Source organism: Lissotriton vulgaris, chromosome 7 (assembly GCF_964263255.1).
Source record: "Lissotriton vulgaris chromosome 7, aLisVul1.2, whole genome shotgun sequence".
Taxonomy (NCBI): Eukaryota; Metazoa; Chordata; class Amphibia; order Caudata; family Salamandridae; genus Lissotriton; species Lissotriton vulgaris.
In genome coordinates this window covers 790094078-790111579 of record NC_141695.1, presented here as the reverse complement: position 1 = coordinate 790111579, position 17502 = coordinate 790094078, and the positions used below count along the sequence as shown (strand labels likewise).

The 17502-nt window shown below is 47.8% G+C and overlaps 1 protein-coding gene across 1 annotated transcript in view; it reads left to right on the top strand.

The window, feature by feature from the left end:
- RNF213 (ring finger protein 213) overlaps positions 1-17502 on the top strand; it is a 2876335-nt gene that overhangs the window by 2487752 nt on the left and 371081 nt on the right. Inside the window, exon 53 of the mRNA XM_086931045.1 lies at positions 9503-9597. Within this exon, the coding sequence (XP_086787171.1) occupies positions 9503-9597 (95 nt within the window). The remainder of the gene's footprint in view (positions 1-9502; positions 9598-17502) is intronic.

Here is a 17502-nt window from a genome sequence, read left to right as displayed (position 1 = left end):
GCCCAAAGATAGGAACGTGGCCAGATGCCACCGCACGGCCCCGGGCGACCCATGTTTCCTGTCCACCCACCCCACCCCGAGAGTCTGGTCATCCATGCCTCCAATTCCAAGACCGCATTCCCGTCGGCTCCGCCGGACAGGGAATCCAAGAGGTACGAGCAGTACGGAAAGAAGATCTTCTCCTCCCTTAGTCTGGGACTGCGGTCTTCCAACACCGCATGCCTCTTGGGCCGCTACACCCACTCTCTGTGGGAGACGGTTACGGAAGTGCTGCCAGAGTGTCCGTTGGAGGTACGGGCCAAACTCTGCCAAGCCCTTGTGGAGGGTCGGGATGCAGCCAAATATTCTACGAGACAAAAATCCTGTTTTTTTTTAAAGATTGCCAATGGATTGTGTTTTTATATTTATATTGTGTTGTTATTTCTTAGAAGTTTTTATCTTAATATTTGGTCAAGTTGTGAATTTGTAAATTCTTTTCAAGATATGTTTTATATCTAAATAAATAACTCATTATTATTATTATTACTATCCGGTGTGGGCTGGATACCACCGACTTACTAGGTAGAGCGATGGCAACAACGGTGGCGGTTAGACGCCACGCCTGGTTGAGGTCCGCCAACTTTTCTGCAGATGTCCAAAACTCTGATGGACATGCCGTTTCATGGCCGTCTCCTTTTTGGCAACAAGGCAGACCATGCGCTTGAGCGCTTTAAGGACTCCAGGGCTACGGCCAAGTCCTTGGGCCTCTTGGCCCCGCGCCAGCAAACGGGTGCCTTTCGCTCCTTTCGTGGCCAAGGAAGGGGCGTCCCCACACGTGCTGCCAGCCACACGCCGCAGACTAACATCCAGCGCGGTGGCAGCCGTGGAAATCGCCGTGGATGCGGTCGGGGACAACGGCGAGGCCAGTCCACACCTTCCCCGCAACATCCGCCTCTAAACCCTCCTAGTCCCTGCTTCTCGGCCCATGTGACGCCAGTGGGGGGCAGGGTTCGCCATCACCACTCTCACTGGCGCACTGTCTCTTCGGACAGGTGGGTGCTGCATATCGTCCGGAGGGGCTACTCCCTCCCCTTCGAGAGGACCCCTCAAGCCATGCCACCTCAACACCACCGCGTATCGGGGGATCACTTGCGGCTTCTGCAGGAGGACGTTTCGGCCCTCTTGGCCAAGGGGGCCATCGAGCGCGTTCCTTGGCCAGAAGTAGGACGGGGTTGCTACTCCCACTACTTTCTGGTACCCAAGAAGGGCAAAGGGGGCCTACGCCCTATCTTGGACATACGGAACGTCAACGGCTTCCTCCGGAAGGAGAATTTGAAGATGCTGACTCTGGCTCAGGTCTTAGCTGCCCTGGACCCAGAAGACTGTATGGTAGCGTTGGACTTGCAGGACGCTTATTTCCACATTCCCGTCCTGCCGGCCCACCATCGTTACCTGCGGTTCACGGTAAGCCACGAGCACTTTCAGTTTACCGTGCTCCCCTTCGGCCTTACAAGCGCCCCATGGGTGTTCACGAAGGTGATGGCGGTGGTCGCAGCTCATCTGCGCAGGTTAGGGGTTTCAGTCTTCCCCAACCTCGACGACTGGTTGTTGAAGGCGGGCTCGCCCCAGACAGTCGTCAGCCACCTCCAGACGACGACAGACCTCTTGCACCAGCTGGGGTTCTCCATCAATGTGCCGAAGTCACACCTGTGTCCCTCTCAGAAGCTCCTTTTCATCGGAGCGGTTCCACCCGAACAGCGGGTTCGGGATGTACAGGCTCTGATTCCAATCTTCCAGCCTTTATCCCGGGTTTCGGTCAGGTTGACTCTGCTGCTTCTGGGGCTGATGGCTTCCTGCATCCTTCTGGTGCATCACACCTGTTCGCGGATGCAGGCTCTGCAGTGGGACCTGAAGTTTCAGTGGGCCCAGCATCAGGGCAACCTGTCCGACCATGTCCTGATCTCGAAGGGCACTGCGAGACACCTGCAGTGGTGGCTCACGGACCGCGATTGGGTCAGCGGCAGATCCCTCTCCCTTCCCCAACCGGAGCACATAGTTGTGACGGACGCGTCCCTCCAGGGCTTGGGAGGCCACATGGGAGAGGCAGAGATCAGAGGCCTCTGGTCTCCGGCGGAGTCCCGGCTCCATATCAACCTTTTGGAGCTGCGGGCGATTCGTCTAGCACTGAAGGCATTCCTCCCCTCTGTCCGAGGGAGTGTAGTGCAGGTGTTCACGGACAACACCACCGCCATGTGGTACTGCAACAAACAGGGCGGGGTGGGGTCGTGGAACCTCTGCCAGGAGGCTCTGCGCCTCTGGCAATGGCTGGAACATCAGGGCGTGACTCTGGTGGTTCAACACCTGGCAGGTTCTCTGATGGATCACGAATGGCGTCTGAACTCCGACGTGGCGCAAGGTCTCTTTCTGCAGTGGGGAGAGCCTTGGTTAGATCTATTCGCCACCGAAGAGAACGCGCAATGTCATCAGTTCTGCGCGTTGGAATTTCCAAGGCGGCACTCGCTCGGAGACGCTTTTCGTCGCGAGTGGAGTTGCGGTCTGTTGTACGCCTTTCCGCCTATACCACTTTTGCCCAGAGTGCTGAAGAAGATCAAGCGCGACCGGGCACAAGTCATCCTTGTGGCTCCGGACTGGGCACGAAGGTACTGGTATCCCGAGCTACTCAGTATGTCAGTCGATCCCCCGGTTCATCTGCCTCTTCAGGAGGACCTTCTGTCGCAGCAGCAGGGGACGGTCCTCCACCCGAACCTGTCTCCACCTCCATGCTTGGAGATTGAGCGGCGACAGTTGAGGCCATTTGACTTGCCTCCTGAAGTCTGTAACATCATTCTGGCAGCCAGGCATCCCTCCACAAAGTCGGTATACGCCTGCAGCTGGCACAGATTTGTGGCATGGTGCACAGCAAAGTCTGTGGATCCCCTCAATGCCCCTATTTTTGAGGTTCTTCTCTTTCTTCTTTCTCTTGCCCAGCAGGGCTCTGCTCTGGGCACTATCAAGGGCTACCTTTCTGCTCTTTCAGCCTTTTTGAGGCTGCCTGATCAACCTTCTTTGTTCAAGTCCCCATCACACATACGTTCCCTCCTGTTCCCTTTGTGATGCCTCAGTGGGACTTGAACTTGGTTCTTACTTTTCTGATGTGTGCTCCCTTTGAGACACTTCACAACTGTCCTCTTCGCCTTCTCACTTTGAAGACTGCCTTCCTGGTAGCCATCACCTCTGCCAGGAGAGTGAGTGAGCTCCAGGCACTATCCTGTAAACCTCCTTTCTTTTCAGTCCATCCGGACAAGGTTGTGTTGCAGACAAGGCCCTCTTTCCTACCCAAGGTAGTCACGGCCTTCCACATTGGGCAATCCATCACCTTGCCCACCTTCTTTGCGCCTCCGCATCCCGCGAGAGAGGAAGAGAGGCTCCACCGTTTGGACCCAAAACGTGCGATCTCGTTCTATCTGGACTGCACACGCCAGTTCCGGGTGGATGACCAACTCTTTGTTAGTAACGTGGGCGCTAAGAAGGGGAAAGCGGTGCACAAGCGGACCATCTCGCGGTGGATCATCTTGTGTATCCAGGTGTGTTAATCCTTGGCAAAGAAGGAACCCCCTGTTGGGCTGAGGGCTCATTCCACTCGAGCCACAGCGACTACAACTGCCTTGGGCCGAGGTGTGCCCTTGCAGGACATTTGCCAGGCGGCTACGTGGGCCTCGCTGCACACGTTTGCAATACACTATTGCCTGGACAGTGAAGTCCGGAGGGATGGCTTCTTTGGCCGTTCCGTCCTTCAGGACTTTCTGGTGTGATTATTGGTTCGCAGACCCACCACCGGGGTTGGTATTGCTGGGGTATCTATTCTAAGGTAAGGAATCTATCACTAACGTGTCTCTTTCAGATGCACAAGTTACTACTTGTGTAACAATATATCTGTAAGAGACATTAGTTAGTGATAGATTCCTTACCGACCCACCCATCCTCCCCGTTCTGCGAACCGATATCTAGGGTTAAGGTCATCCCCTTTCAGGGCCCTAGTTTCAAGGCACCAGTGTTGGTTTTTAGTATAGCTCTGCGTTTCTGGCGCGGAAATGCTTTGTCTAAGAACTGACGTCAGCACGCGGAGGCGGCGTCAAAGTACTCCGACGACGTCATCACGGGGCCCACGACGCCGACGACGGATGCGAAGCCGCAGACGACGCCTACCGACGCGCAAGGGTACTGCTACGCAAAAGTTTCCGGATCCAGTCTGACGCCTGGGGATATTCTAAGGTAAGGAATCTATCACTAACTAATGTCTCTTACAGATATATTGTTACACAAGTAGTAACTTGTGCAGCAGGCGTTTAAGGAAGCTATTTTCCTCTGTCGGGAGGCCTTTGATATTATGATGGCCCCATACACCAACCCCATATGTGGCAATAGCTACAACCCTGGCCTATAGATTGCGATCATATCCGTTATTGGTCAGGTGCCCAGCTTAGATGAAAATCTAAAGATTCCATGGGCACTTCTGTTCATCTTTCCCCTGACATTTATACTTTCCTGGTACCATAGGCCATTACCTGAAAGAGTAATACCCAAGTAACAAAAAGTGTCCACATTAACTACCATGTCGTTATCCATAACGAATGTTCTGCATTTCTTATGCTTTGCCCCCCTGTAAAAAAGGGCATTGAAGCCATCCGGTCCTGGTGCTTTCTGTAGCTTCAGCCGCGCAATCGCAGAAATCACTTCTTCTATGCGGAGAGGCGCCTCCATGGAGTCTGCTTCGCCTGCAGGCAGGGGCGTGACTGCCACCTCACCAAGATAGGCTGAGGGATTTGGGTGCAGAGAGGGGTATGCCGTGTAAAGTGTGCTATAAAAGGAGCTATGCACTCTACCACCCTTTGCCCATGTATATTTACCTATTGTTAGATCTAAATTCACGCATTACTCTAATGTCCCCTCACCTTTTCTGTAACCATACTGAGCAGGCGAAAGAATAGTGTGTTTGCATGCCCATTCTTCCAATCTCATAAGCAGGACTTCACAGAGACTGACCGGCTTTGTTCCCGGAGCGCTGCAACCGAGTGTGCTTCCTGTTGGCTGCGCACGCAATGTGCCAACATACAGCCTCCTTTGTTGGAGCCCACAAAGTATTGATGTCTCAGACGCACCGCGGCGTGTTCGGGACGCGGTCAAGATCGAGGCGACGGAGTTGGAGGCGTTCTTTCTTCAGCTGGCGCCATATGCAAGGAGCACCCGTACGTTTATGTATGGCCTACAGCTTCCAGATCTGAACGTTTCGTTTGCCTAGTTTTGTTGTCATAGGCGGATTTAGCCATAAGTGCCCCACGTGTGACTAATTTGAGCGCCTCCCATACCAAGGAGAGTGGCGTGTCCCCCTGTCATCAGTCACAATAGAGTCGGTAATGCAGCGCCTAATGTCCGCAACTACATCGGGGGACCTGAGTAAAGAGTCTCGCAGGCGGCAGCACAAGGCAGGGGCAGAGCGCTCAGAGGGGAAGCGCAAAGACAGGGTAATATGTGCATGATCAGAGAGGGCCCTCACCTCTATAGTGGCTCCTTTGACTAAGGTCCAGGCAGTGGAGGTGACTAGAAAGTGGTCAAGCCGGGCGTATGTTTTGTGTGCAGCTAAATAGTAGGAATAGTCCCGGTCAGTCGGCTGCAGACAGCGCCAGGACTCCCTAATCCCAGCATCGTAAAGCAGTCTTCGCCTGAAGCCGAGAGGGCGGCAGCGCCCCCAGTGCGAGAGCCAGAGCGATCCAGGTCCCTGTTCATCACTAGATTGAGGTTACCCCCCCACCACTACCACAAGGTCAGGAGAGTGCAGCACTGCGGGCAGGCCTATATTTAGAATTTCTCTCGGCTTTCATTAGGGGAATAAATGGAGGATATAGTGCAGAAGGAGGAGCCAAGCTGGCGTGGTAGGGCTAAAAGGCGGCCTTTAATCTCTGCGATGGGCCCGATAACTGAACCTCTAAAATGTTTAGCTACTAGGATGGCTACTCCACCCGCTTGCTGGCCATAGAGGACCAGTATTGGTGAGGAAAGTGTCTGTTTCGCATGCAGTTGAAGTCTGATGTTAGGAGATGGGTTTCTTGAAGGAGGCATAGGCCCCCACCCCCGAGTTTTCCAATAGGGACAACACCGCCCTCCGTTTAACTGGTTGTTAAGGCCCGTGCGTTGAGACTGATTATTTTAAGATCCAGATGGGAGAGAGGAGAGGTAGTTAAGCTCACAGAAATTGCGCGCAATGCAAAAGTAGAGATAAGGTAGGAGGGGCATGGGGGTTTAGTACATGTGAGTTGGTGTGACTGCTTACTGCGTGTCTGGCAAAAGGACTCACTGAGGAGGAAACCCACCCAACCCTAAAAAGGAAAAAACAAACTCCAATACGAAACAATATGGATAAAAAGGACATGGTCCGGCCGATCCTATACTGGGGTCAATATTTATAACATCAAAAAGGAAAATCTGCAACAGTGCGGTAATGACACAAGTTTGTCATAGAAACAGAGTTCAGGGGGAAAGTGACAGTTCAGGTCCAAGAAGGGGACAAGGATGTCGGCCCTCCGGCCCGCTCTAATAGTGAGTTCCATGTGTCAGCTAGCGGGGAAGATCAAGCAGGAGATGAGTTGACTGGACTGCCAGCAGTGATGTCAGGACATTTTCGCGCTCTTTGGTGCGGGCTAATACGTCGGGCCAAGAGGCGAAGAGGAGGGCCTGCCCACGGTGCGCCAGCGGTCCTATCTGGTGTTGCGGGGCGTTGGTGCTCTCTGTGAGCACTGTGGTGCTGGAGGCGGGAGACCAAGAAGGTCGGAGGCTTCGCGCAGTGAACGTATTTGATGTAGCTTCCCGTCATACTTAAAGATGATGCGGAAGGGGTGACCCCACGCATAGGGGATCCCTTTCTCTCTCAGGTGTTAAGTAATGGGCTGGAATTCCCGCAGTTTGAGCAGCGTGACCGCAGAAAGGTCTTGATAAAGCGTCTTTGTGAGGCCACGTAATTGTATGGGGTGAGAGTTTCTGGCCTTGCGTAATATACTTTCCTTTAGTTGAAAGTTGTGGATGCACGCAGGGATGTCTGGTGGGGGTGCAGCACCACAGCGGGGCAGGCCTACCTGGTGAATCCTATCGATTTGTATCTCCGCTGTGTGGTCCGGACCCAGGATCTGTCTGAACAGGGCCTGTACAAACCCCCCTATGTCGTCTTCCTCCGCTACCTGTTTCACTCATCGAATACACACATTGTTGCGACGTGAGCGGTTCTCTAGATCCTCCGCCTGCCCCTGGAGCTCGATATGCTGCTCCTTGAGTAGGAGAACCTCCAGTTGTAGCATTTAGAGTTCTTCATCGTGTCCATTCTCGTGCTCGTCCAGTGTCGCAACCCGGTCCCCAATCTCTGAGACATCGCGGCGAACTTCCCGAAGATTCACCGCAAGTTGATCTTTGAGCTCCTGGAGGTCCTCTTTAAGGGCGGAGAAAAGAGATGTCATGAAGGCCTTCGTGGTCAGGGCGCCTGCTCCACCCGCCATCTCCGGACTCGGATTCACCATCTCAGGTTGTAGCATGTCCTTCACCGAGCGGTCCTTCCTAGGATGTCCTGCTGCCATGGGGGCCCAGTTACAGCAGAGTCCTTGCTATGAGCCGCAGTCGTCGGTAATGCCTGGGGGAGGGATGCAGGGGATGGGCCAGGAGCAGACTATGCCCGGATGATGTGGAGCGGTACAAAAGGGGGTGGTGATGGACCGAGCATCTGAATCAATCAAACACTCACACCCAGTCAAAAGATTTCGGTTTAATCCATCACTGTTCTTTAGCCCACTCTGCCACCAAAGTTCAGACATGGCTATATGCAAATCAGTCTGACCCTGTGCCTCATGGGAACAGTCCAGCCCGAACTGCCAAGCCATGTCTTCCCTGGACTGGAAACAAGCTTCCGAGGACCAGTTTCTGGCATTCCAGCCGTCTTCAGCCCTGTTGTGGGTAAAGGTTAGGGATAGTGAAGAGTTTTTAGGGTTCAGGATCGGGTGACGTTTAGGGTGATGAATGGCTTTAAGGATTCAGGGATGGGTTGAGGTTAGATGTAGAAAGGGTTTATTTAGGTTTCAAAGATGGGTAGAGTTCAAGGGTGGTTAGGGATTTTTGGGGTCATGGATGGGTGGTGTTTAGGGGCAATGATTTTTTTAGGGTTCAGGGATAAGTGGCATTTGGGTGTGGTGAAGGATTCTAAGTGTGTCAGGGATGGGTGTGGTTTAGGTGTAGAAAGTGTTTTTTAGAGTTCAGGAATGGGTGGAGTTTAGGTGTATTGAGGGGTTTTCTGGTTGAAGAGTGAGTGGAGTGTAGGCATAGAAAGGGCTTTTATGTTTAAGGACAAGGGATGGGTGAAGTTTATGGTCGTAACAGTTCAGTGATGGGTATAGTCTAGGTGTAGTGAGAGGTTTTTAGGTTTCTAGGATGGGTTCAGTTTAGGAGTAGAAAGGGATTTATGGTTCAGAGATAAGTGTAGTTTATGTGCGGTGAGGGATTTTAAGGGCCTAAGATTAATGATGTTTAGTGTTTTTGAGGGTATGAATGGATGGTGTTTCGAGGTGGTGAGGACTCGTAAAACAAAAGCATCAACAGCAATTGTTTGACAACGTAAAATATATAAATATGAAATAATTTCCCCTAAAACACTGAAATGAATACCTCCAGCAATACTGTTTCTGAAAGTAACACCTGAAACTGTTGCATTTACACCTTAAAAAAATAAGCATGCAAAAGCCAAATTCAAACTAGAAAACATTCTATGAAATGGTGAAGGACATTCATTCAGAAAATTGAACTAAACGGTTGAGTTGGAATGGTCTCTCAGTAATCCATGAAATTGTTTTTCTGTGAAATTAAAGAGAATTATGTCTATTATCACCATGGAGTAACAATCTATGTGGGCTTGCTTTCTCCAATTTTTTTTACTCCATAATTCTTTGAATTCATTTTCTTGGTGTGGCCTGGAAGTTCTTGAGAACAGTTTTGCCTGAAATTTAACTGATGCAATTTTCCTTCTCTTCTGAACCTGTACGAGTAGGAGATTTACAAGACAGAGATCTGATTAGATGAGTAGGATTAAGTTATCATTCTGGTGACTATTGTTCTCCTATTTCTAGGATACTTCTATGCACACCTTTCCTCTGATACATTCAGTAATTGCTCTGGTCCACCCACCGATGTCCTTGCTTTTGAAGGGTATTGAGTTCACTGTTTAGCATAATAGTAATCTGACTTTGTGTCAGTAAAACATCTCCCACACCCTATATCATTCGTAGGTTGTAGTTGCATATTTGTGTACCGAAAATCATAACCTAACATATGTTATGTGTTTCTTTGCTGTCCATTTCTATGTTTTTGTATCTTTTAGTGCTGTTTCATAGTAGCCTTTTAATGTAAAAGTGGATCTCTGTCCTCACTCAGCTTGAACTCATTTGAGACAAGCATGCGCACTTGGTGTTTTAACCTGCTGTTATCTCTATGACAGTGTGGTCTACCAATGCAAGTTTCACGGTGTCTTGACTGCGGTGCTAAGATTGGCGGGGAGGCCCATATACCAGAAGCGGGATTTCAAATGATTCAGTAAGTTTAAACTTAATTCTTTTGGGCTGGTAAATATAAGATTTATGTATATTTAAGTTTTTTTGTGAGCTGCTTTTGTGCATTAGATTTTCTTCAATTAAATATATGTATTGTTGATAAACATACTACATAAGCAGAGAGTAAAATATATACTATGGAACCTGTTTAATGTAAAGCTGATAAAAGAAACTTCACTGTTTGTGTATAAATATGTTCTTATTACTAGTAATCCAGCAGGGTTTGTTACAGCGGGCCCTGAACCATACCTACAGATTTCTCTCACTGGTTCATTCCCAGCTTATTAGCAGTTTTTTTACCGTAGGACATCAACAGTCACAAATGGCAAAAGGTCATAAGTCTCCTCCAGGGCTGAAAACTAACTGTCCCCAAAAGCCCTGTGTTTTCCTGGGGTGTCCTCTCCCAGTTTGGTCATCCATATGTGCAGGTAATTATGGACAGCATAAACTTACTAACGCTGCAGAGACAAATCCCCGAATAAACATTTCTAGCTTGTTATAAAGCCTGCTTCATATATTAGCTAGATCAGCTGTAAGTCGTGCCTAATCTGCACAAGTGACAGTTTCAGTAAATTACTTGTGGTGCCTCTGCAATAACTATTAACCAGCGCCAAGAGACCATTTGGTGGAATTGCGCTCCATGAGCTACTGTAACATAACATAACTAGATGAAAGAATGTGATTTTCAAGATAAGCTGAAGTAGATTTAGTATTTTCCAATGAGGCCCGTCTTGGTCTGTGGTCTCAATCACAGGGTCAGTTACAAGATCTAGGGCCCGATGTAGGTAAATCTGATTTACCGACTCTAGAATACCGAATTTTTTTCCGATTTGAAATTCTAGATTCGGTAAATCAGATGTAGGTAAAAAATCGGTAATTTATACCGAATCTGTATGATTCGGTAATTACCGAATTGGTATTTACCGATTCGGTAATTGCCATTGATTCCTATGGGCCTTGGCCCATAGGAATCAATGGCAATTACCGAATCAGTAAATACCGATTCGGTAAAATTACCGATTTTGCAAGGGGGACAGGGTGTCACTTTGACATCCTGTTGCACCCCTGATTCAGGCTTGTGTGCCATGTGACACACATACATGCCCTTAGGGCATGTCTGTGTGCCACATGGCACAGGTGTACATGCACAGATGTGCATGTACACAGGTATTCGCTATTTACCACCAAATAGTATTTGGTGGTAAATAACGAATCGGTAAGGGCCTGTGGCACTGTTATTGCCACCTACATCTGTATTTACAGATTCGGTAAATTTACCGATTCGGTATTTTACAGAATCAGTAAATTTACCGAATCGGTAAATATACCTATTCTGAAACTATAAGGCCCCCTACATGTCAAACAGCAAATACCGGTCGGTAACGGCCGAAATCGGCTGTTACCGACCGGTATTTTCCGCCCTACATCTGGCCCCTAGTGCTGATAGACAGCCTCACTCATTGCTCTCTGCAGCGGTGCAACACACAAAACCTCAAAGGGGCTGTCATTTCCCAACCTGTTCCCTAGATCATTCTCACAGTGATTGCATCTCTTACAGGATGGGGTGATCACCTTCAGGATATCACAGTTCGGGGTCTCTGAGTCACCAGTGTCTCCTCGTCAGCTACCTAGAGCTACAAGCTGTTCACCTAGCATTTAAAGTATTTCTAACTCAACTAGCAGGCAAGGTTGTCATGGTCCGGACGGCCAACATGACAACCATGTACTATTTACAAAAACTGTAGATGGACACTTTCTATAGTTGTCATGTCTGTCTCATGCAATTTAGCGTTGGGCAATACGTTACAACATCCATCTGCTGGCGAAACACCTCCCCATGATGGACAACCACTTTGCTGACCTCCTCAGCAGGATGCAGCAGCAATTCCACGAGTGAGAACTACACCCACTAGTCTTTCTCCCATTCTCTCACAAGTGGGGGGTTTCTACAGATAGACCTGTTCACAACTGCAGACAATTTAAAATATGTGGGGTGTCTCAGATAAAAAAAACCCTCATGCACGTGATGGGAAGATCGTGGTAGTGGTATATGTTGATTCTCCACTCTTCAATTAACGTGTGTGCATAATTTTCGGGTCAGTATGGTTATGCAGCCTCCACCTGGAGGTTCTTACCCATGGTTAAAACAGTAGTGATCAAGTGATGTGGACAGTGCTCAAATTCGTTAAAATACCCGGACAGCCAGATGCTTCGCTTTATTGGGTCTGGATTCGGGTAGCCCGTCAAAGGGTATTGAAAATCGTGCGTTCCGCAAATGTATTAGGGATTCTAACGCACTCAAAGTTAGTGATTAAAAATGGCCATTCTGGCGTTTAACAGGTGCTGCACTATTAAAAGTTTCTCTTTGCCAGCAGACACTTGAGCATTCGTTTTGTTTTTCTGTTTTCAAACAATGGCTGTAAACACTGTGAATCCTACTGCCAGCGGCAGTGTTTGATTACTCGAGGCTGAAACACCGAGTGGTTTTCAATCGCGGCTCATGCGCCCAAGTTCATTGTATTTTAGTTCTCAAGCGGCCATCCTTCTATATTTTCAGCTTCCATCTGCCAATGTATGGCAGGTAGTGCTATGTTCTATCTTTCAAACAACTGCAACACCCACAGGCCAGCCACCGCGGCTAGCCACCGATTTTGCAGAGGGACTGCTTTACAGTTTATACAGAGCATGTGTATCTACAGCAACACATGCCTTGAACGGAATATGTTACTTACCCTGTAAGCATCTGTTTGTGGCATCTAGTGCTATAGATTCACATGCGCCCAACCTCCTCCCTGGACGCCTGAAGCCATTTGAGTTCCTTCCCACATTTGCATGGACATCTCTTTACTGATACTTATTCTCACACCATTCTCACCCGCCTGCGGGAAAACAATCTAACAAAGGAGTTGATGCCCATGTGCATTATCACCAATAGGAGAAGCCGCTTTATCTCGTGATTCAAAAGTCACTGTTGTGTAGTTCCTATAAATCTATATAGGATCTGCGCATTTAGACAACATAAACTGTGGGACTGGTGTCTTGACTGATTCCAGACACCCCCACCGGATATGTTCACCTGTATACCAGCTAGCTTACAGTGCCACTATGAACTCCTCTTACCTTGGAGAGAATCGTTTCTGGCAACTATCGAACATGACAACCCTAACGCCTCAGGGATTGTGGAAACAGTACAGTACTTTTTGCTCAGTCACTCGTGCTCATTTTGTCTCAGCAAGATGCACGGAATAAACAATGGAGGGTGTTTTCAATGAGTATTTGTTGAACCAAGGCCATTCTAGCGTAAAATACGTGTGCTGCCATATGACAGTAACAGATGTATATTTGCACAAGAACCAACAGAGTAAATATATAGTAGAATTCTACTACAGTGCTAAAACAATGAATATATGCAAGCACATAAATACATGACCATAATAATGCGTACTCCTACGATTCAAACCCTAACCAGATGTACCCCTCTTGGTCGCGAGATGGACACCCCGTAAGGGACCACTGCGTGCTGGAGTGTCTGCGTGCAGGAACCTCAGCATCTCGTATCAGAGTGGAAGTCTTTCTCCTCTGCTCAACATTAATGCAGCACCATAACTAGGTAAAAGGTCATCCCCAAAACCGTTATGTAGTACAATGGTAGGGTGAAAGGTTAGGTAACCACCCAGGCCTAATTTGGGGTACATTGCAAATCATGAGTAACAAGACTGAGATTTCACAATAAAATAGCATTTAAATACCTTCAATTACTCTAGTACAAGAAAAAATGGAATGGAATATATATATCCATTAGTTGTTTGCACAACTCTTCCTTGTTCTGAACTATGAGGCTGACTCCCAATTTATTCAGACTTCTGAAAATATATGTATTATGTTGGGATATTGGTAGGTTTTCCTCATTTCCTCTCTTTTGGCTTTCATGACGGATTTAGGAACAGATGAACTTGCTTTAATTTGAGTGTTTATGAATATTAATGGAGATCCATAATGTAGAAGGAACATGTAATTGACTGTAACACTACTTCTTTATCATGAGTATCTCCAAGAAGGTCATAAACAGCCCTCTCTCTTTGGTGTAGCCACAGGAATGGAAGAAGTAATGTTGATGTAAGATTCTGTTACTTTCTAACTTTATGTTGCTTTCTTTAGACGAGCAAAATGAACTGAGACTGAACGACTTTTCTACCTGTGATGCTTGCTGGGGTTATGATATTTTAGCTGTCTTTCTCTTTGTAGAGCTTAATGTCTGTGCAAGCATTTCCCTATTTTTTTTCTCTTATAAAAAGGAAAAATTATGAAATATTTTCTGCAGTAAATCGGTTTTAAAAACATTTTTCAGTTTGTAATTTTTTTTAAAAAAAATGTATATGCGATTCAGATGTAGCATTTACAAAGGAATTTATTTTGGGGGGGCTTTTTGGAAAACTCTCTCTATTTTGTAGCGTAGTGGGATCCTTTGCGTAGGTGGAGACATATTCAGTGGTTATAAATGTAATGAAGACTTCCATTGTAGAGACCCATGTTTCAGAGAGGTAGTGATCCTTTATTGAAGTATTTGGAAGCTAGAAATAAACAAATGAAAGGGATGCAGGTAGTTCCTGTAGTCATTTGTGAGGAATAGAAGCAAATTCGGATCCTTGTAATTATTTAGAAGGGTGGGGAACTTACACTTATTCAATCAAACAAATAGGAATTATAATGTGCTGCTAATAATCTGTGAAGGTATCCAGGCGCTGAGAGCCCAGCTGCCAGTCAGTTGAACAGCCAAGTCTTGAGTCCCTTTCTGAACTCCTTAAGAATAAACTAGTTCTCAATAACATTCACACAACTACACGCAAATTTTGTAGGGCTTCTCATCAACTGACTAAACACCCAAGTTTGGTCCCACACTTCTATCTTCACACAGATCCCTAGAGAAAGAGTTAGATAATGCTGTTCCACCTAAATGTGGAGTATATCTTAAACCCTAAACCAGCATATGCTTTGACAGACAGGTTGTTGCCATTGGCCTTTAAAGCATCTGTGCTGCAATAGTTGATGGTGCATTGGTGAAATCCTACTAAGAACGTAGCATAGGATAATAAAGATAAGGTTGGAATGCGTTAGTAAGCTCAATTATGTTTTCAGGACCCGATTAACTTTAATTCTATTTGCCATTACCCAAGCAAAAATATTTGTTGGTCTCTACGGAAATCAGCAGACAGGTCTGTAGGTTATTATTAAGGTACCTTTTATGATAAATACTTCAAACTGCAGATTCCTCACTTTGTGAATATCCCCAGGCTCCAAACTGGATCCAGAGAGTTATCGCAGCAGTTCCCTTGCACGCCAGTAGGTTGCATCCTGCGGCTCTGCACCGAGTCCATCCCACCTCAGATGTGACATCAAGGCCCCTGCATAGATGCCGCCTCTATCCGCTGACGTCTGTTCCATTCTTTCTGCGCTTTCCAACATGGATCCGTAACTCTGTCCCTCAAATTCTGTCAGTCTTGACAGACTGCATCATCTCTGAAAACAACAGATGTCGGTGATTGACCCCCCCACAGGACTGTCTCTGGTGTTAAGGCCCAAAAAATGGGGACGGATACAATCTCGCTTCCCAGGCTGATCTCAAAGCAAACACAAGGAGATGATGGACGGAGCGTTGAAACTTTTCAGATACTTGCCCCCCAGTCACAGATCTGGGTTGAATCCATCATCGTTCATTAGCACATTTTCCCACCTGAGTTTAGACCCAGCCATATGAAAATCAGTCTTCACGGTGTGCCTTATTGGAAAAGTCTAGCCCTAACTGCCAAGCCAGGTCTTCCCTGGACCAGAAACAAGCATCATGGGACTGGTTTCAGGTTAACACCCCTCATCAGGCAGGCTAGCTTGAATCCAGTGGCAAAGTGAGCAAGGGACCCACATCTCTGCATACCCTGCCAACTTATGGCGAACAAAGCAAACACAAGGAGATGATGGATGGAGCGCTGAAACTTTTCAGAAGCTTACATCTAGTCACAGGTCTGGGTTGAATCCATCATCATTCTTTAGCTCACTTCACCACCCCAGTTCTGACCAGCCATATTCGTAGTCAAGATCCTCTGGTAAGTTGAAGAAGTCAGGAAAACAGAAGAGGTCTAAGCATGGCTCCCATTTGTCCTGCCCCCTGCAGTTGTGTGATACCCTGGGTACCTCCACGCTGCGACCTCGGTCTCAGTCCTCAGAACCAGCTCCTGCTATTGTCCTGATGCGCTGACTCCTCTGGGCAATCAGTGATCCTACAACACTCTGCAAATTTAGGCAACAGGAGCTTTCGCTTCTCGCTGCATGGGATATTGAGGTTGTGGCTGTGGCATAGACTGTAATGATAGCTCGTGCCTGGACAAAAGCTTATCCCACCCAACCTGAATACGGTACAAAGCTGGCACAAGCTCCGGAGCCCACTCCTCTGCAAAGTTCTGCGCCAGCTCCTTGGGCACTGTGTGTGCAAAACTAGGGAGGATTACCTCCTCCCCCCTTGGAGCGGCCAAAACGAAAGGTGGGGGCCAGAAGCCTCCGCTAACAAAATGTCATATGTGTAAATCAGATTTTCCCCCAAAATCCCTTATATTTTACGTTGTATGTCACCCTCAATCAAAAGAACAATTTCATATAGTCTGTCAGGGGGAGCCACTCTAGTGTCAGCTGTATCTAAGGTGATAAACGTGTCAGTTGCTGTCGCCTTCAGATAAGGAAGCAGTGCTTGCCGCACTACTGTAATCTCTGCTGCGCTGTCTAGCAGCGTTGGTGCCCATGTCTGTCTGAAGCTGTTTTGTCGCCATCTGTGACATGCTTTGCTATTAACGCAGCAACCTTCTTTTTCTGAAACTGAGGGCGTTGACGTTGAAAGTCGTCCTGCTTGCCTTTACCATCAGCCGGGTGGGGCTGCTCACGTCCTTGCGGGGCACCCCAACCTCTGCTGCATTCTCCTCCACCGGCTTGTGAGACCGATGTTTCCTGTGAAGAACGAGGAGAACGTTGATCAGGAACCTGAAATCTATCAGGGGACCTAACTCACGCACGGTTGCGCAAATCATATGTGCGCTCAGTAGACACTGGTATTGGTGACACAGAACGCGACCCTTGTTTCTGTTGCTGCTTCCCCTGTTTTTAATTTTTCCAATTTTGTTTAGGAAAAACTGGACAGTCTTCTTCAGTAGACTTAACACCCAAACTATTGCGGCCAATGGTCTTATAAGCCTCCAATATAATTTTCGGTAACTGCTGGGGCTTGTCGGCAACAAGGCGCAAAGCATTAGACATTTAAAAGTTAACCGCATCTCCCTTGACATTAGCAAGGATGAGATCCGCAACTACGTCAAACAGGCGAACAAGTCTCATTCCCAACTCGACAGCCGCCTCCGGACCCTGTTGATCCACAATATGCTTGATCACGGAGGGCAGGACAGTCATAGATGGCGTGCCGAAGCACTTCTAATAAACTGCTGCAAATACTTTACCCCACTTCTCACAATCTGTTACCTCTGGTACTAAGTCTTTTTGCAAACTAATGGTTAGAATCCTGTGTTTTTCCACAGGAGTCGTATTAGGAAACACTGCTTCCAGTTGGTCAAATTTCTCAGCCAGCCAATAAGGCATATCGTCCTTATCCTGGGGGCGGTTGCCCATTACCGAATTGACCATGACAGGACTAATCGACATCCCGCCGGTCAAACTGGTTGCGCCGCAGCACCAGGTGCCCCCACCTGGATGTTGCGTGAAAAGTATTGCACTCAAGCCCTATGTAACCCAACAACTGAGGTATCGAGTTGTTGCAACTCAGCTATAGAGACAGTTCGATAACGTAGATGTGGTGTGAACCCGGCCAGTACTGGCCAAGTTCCCCCAGATACAG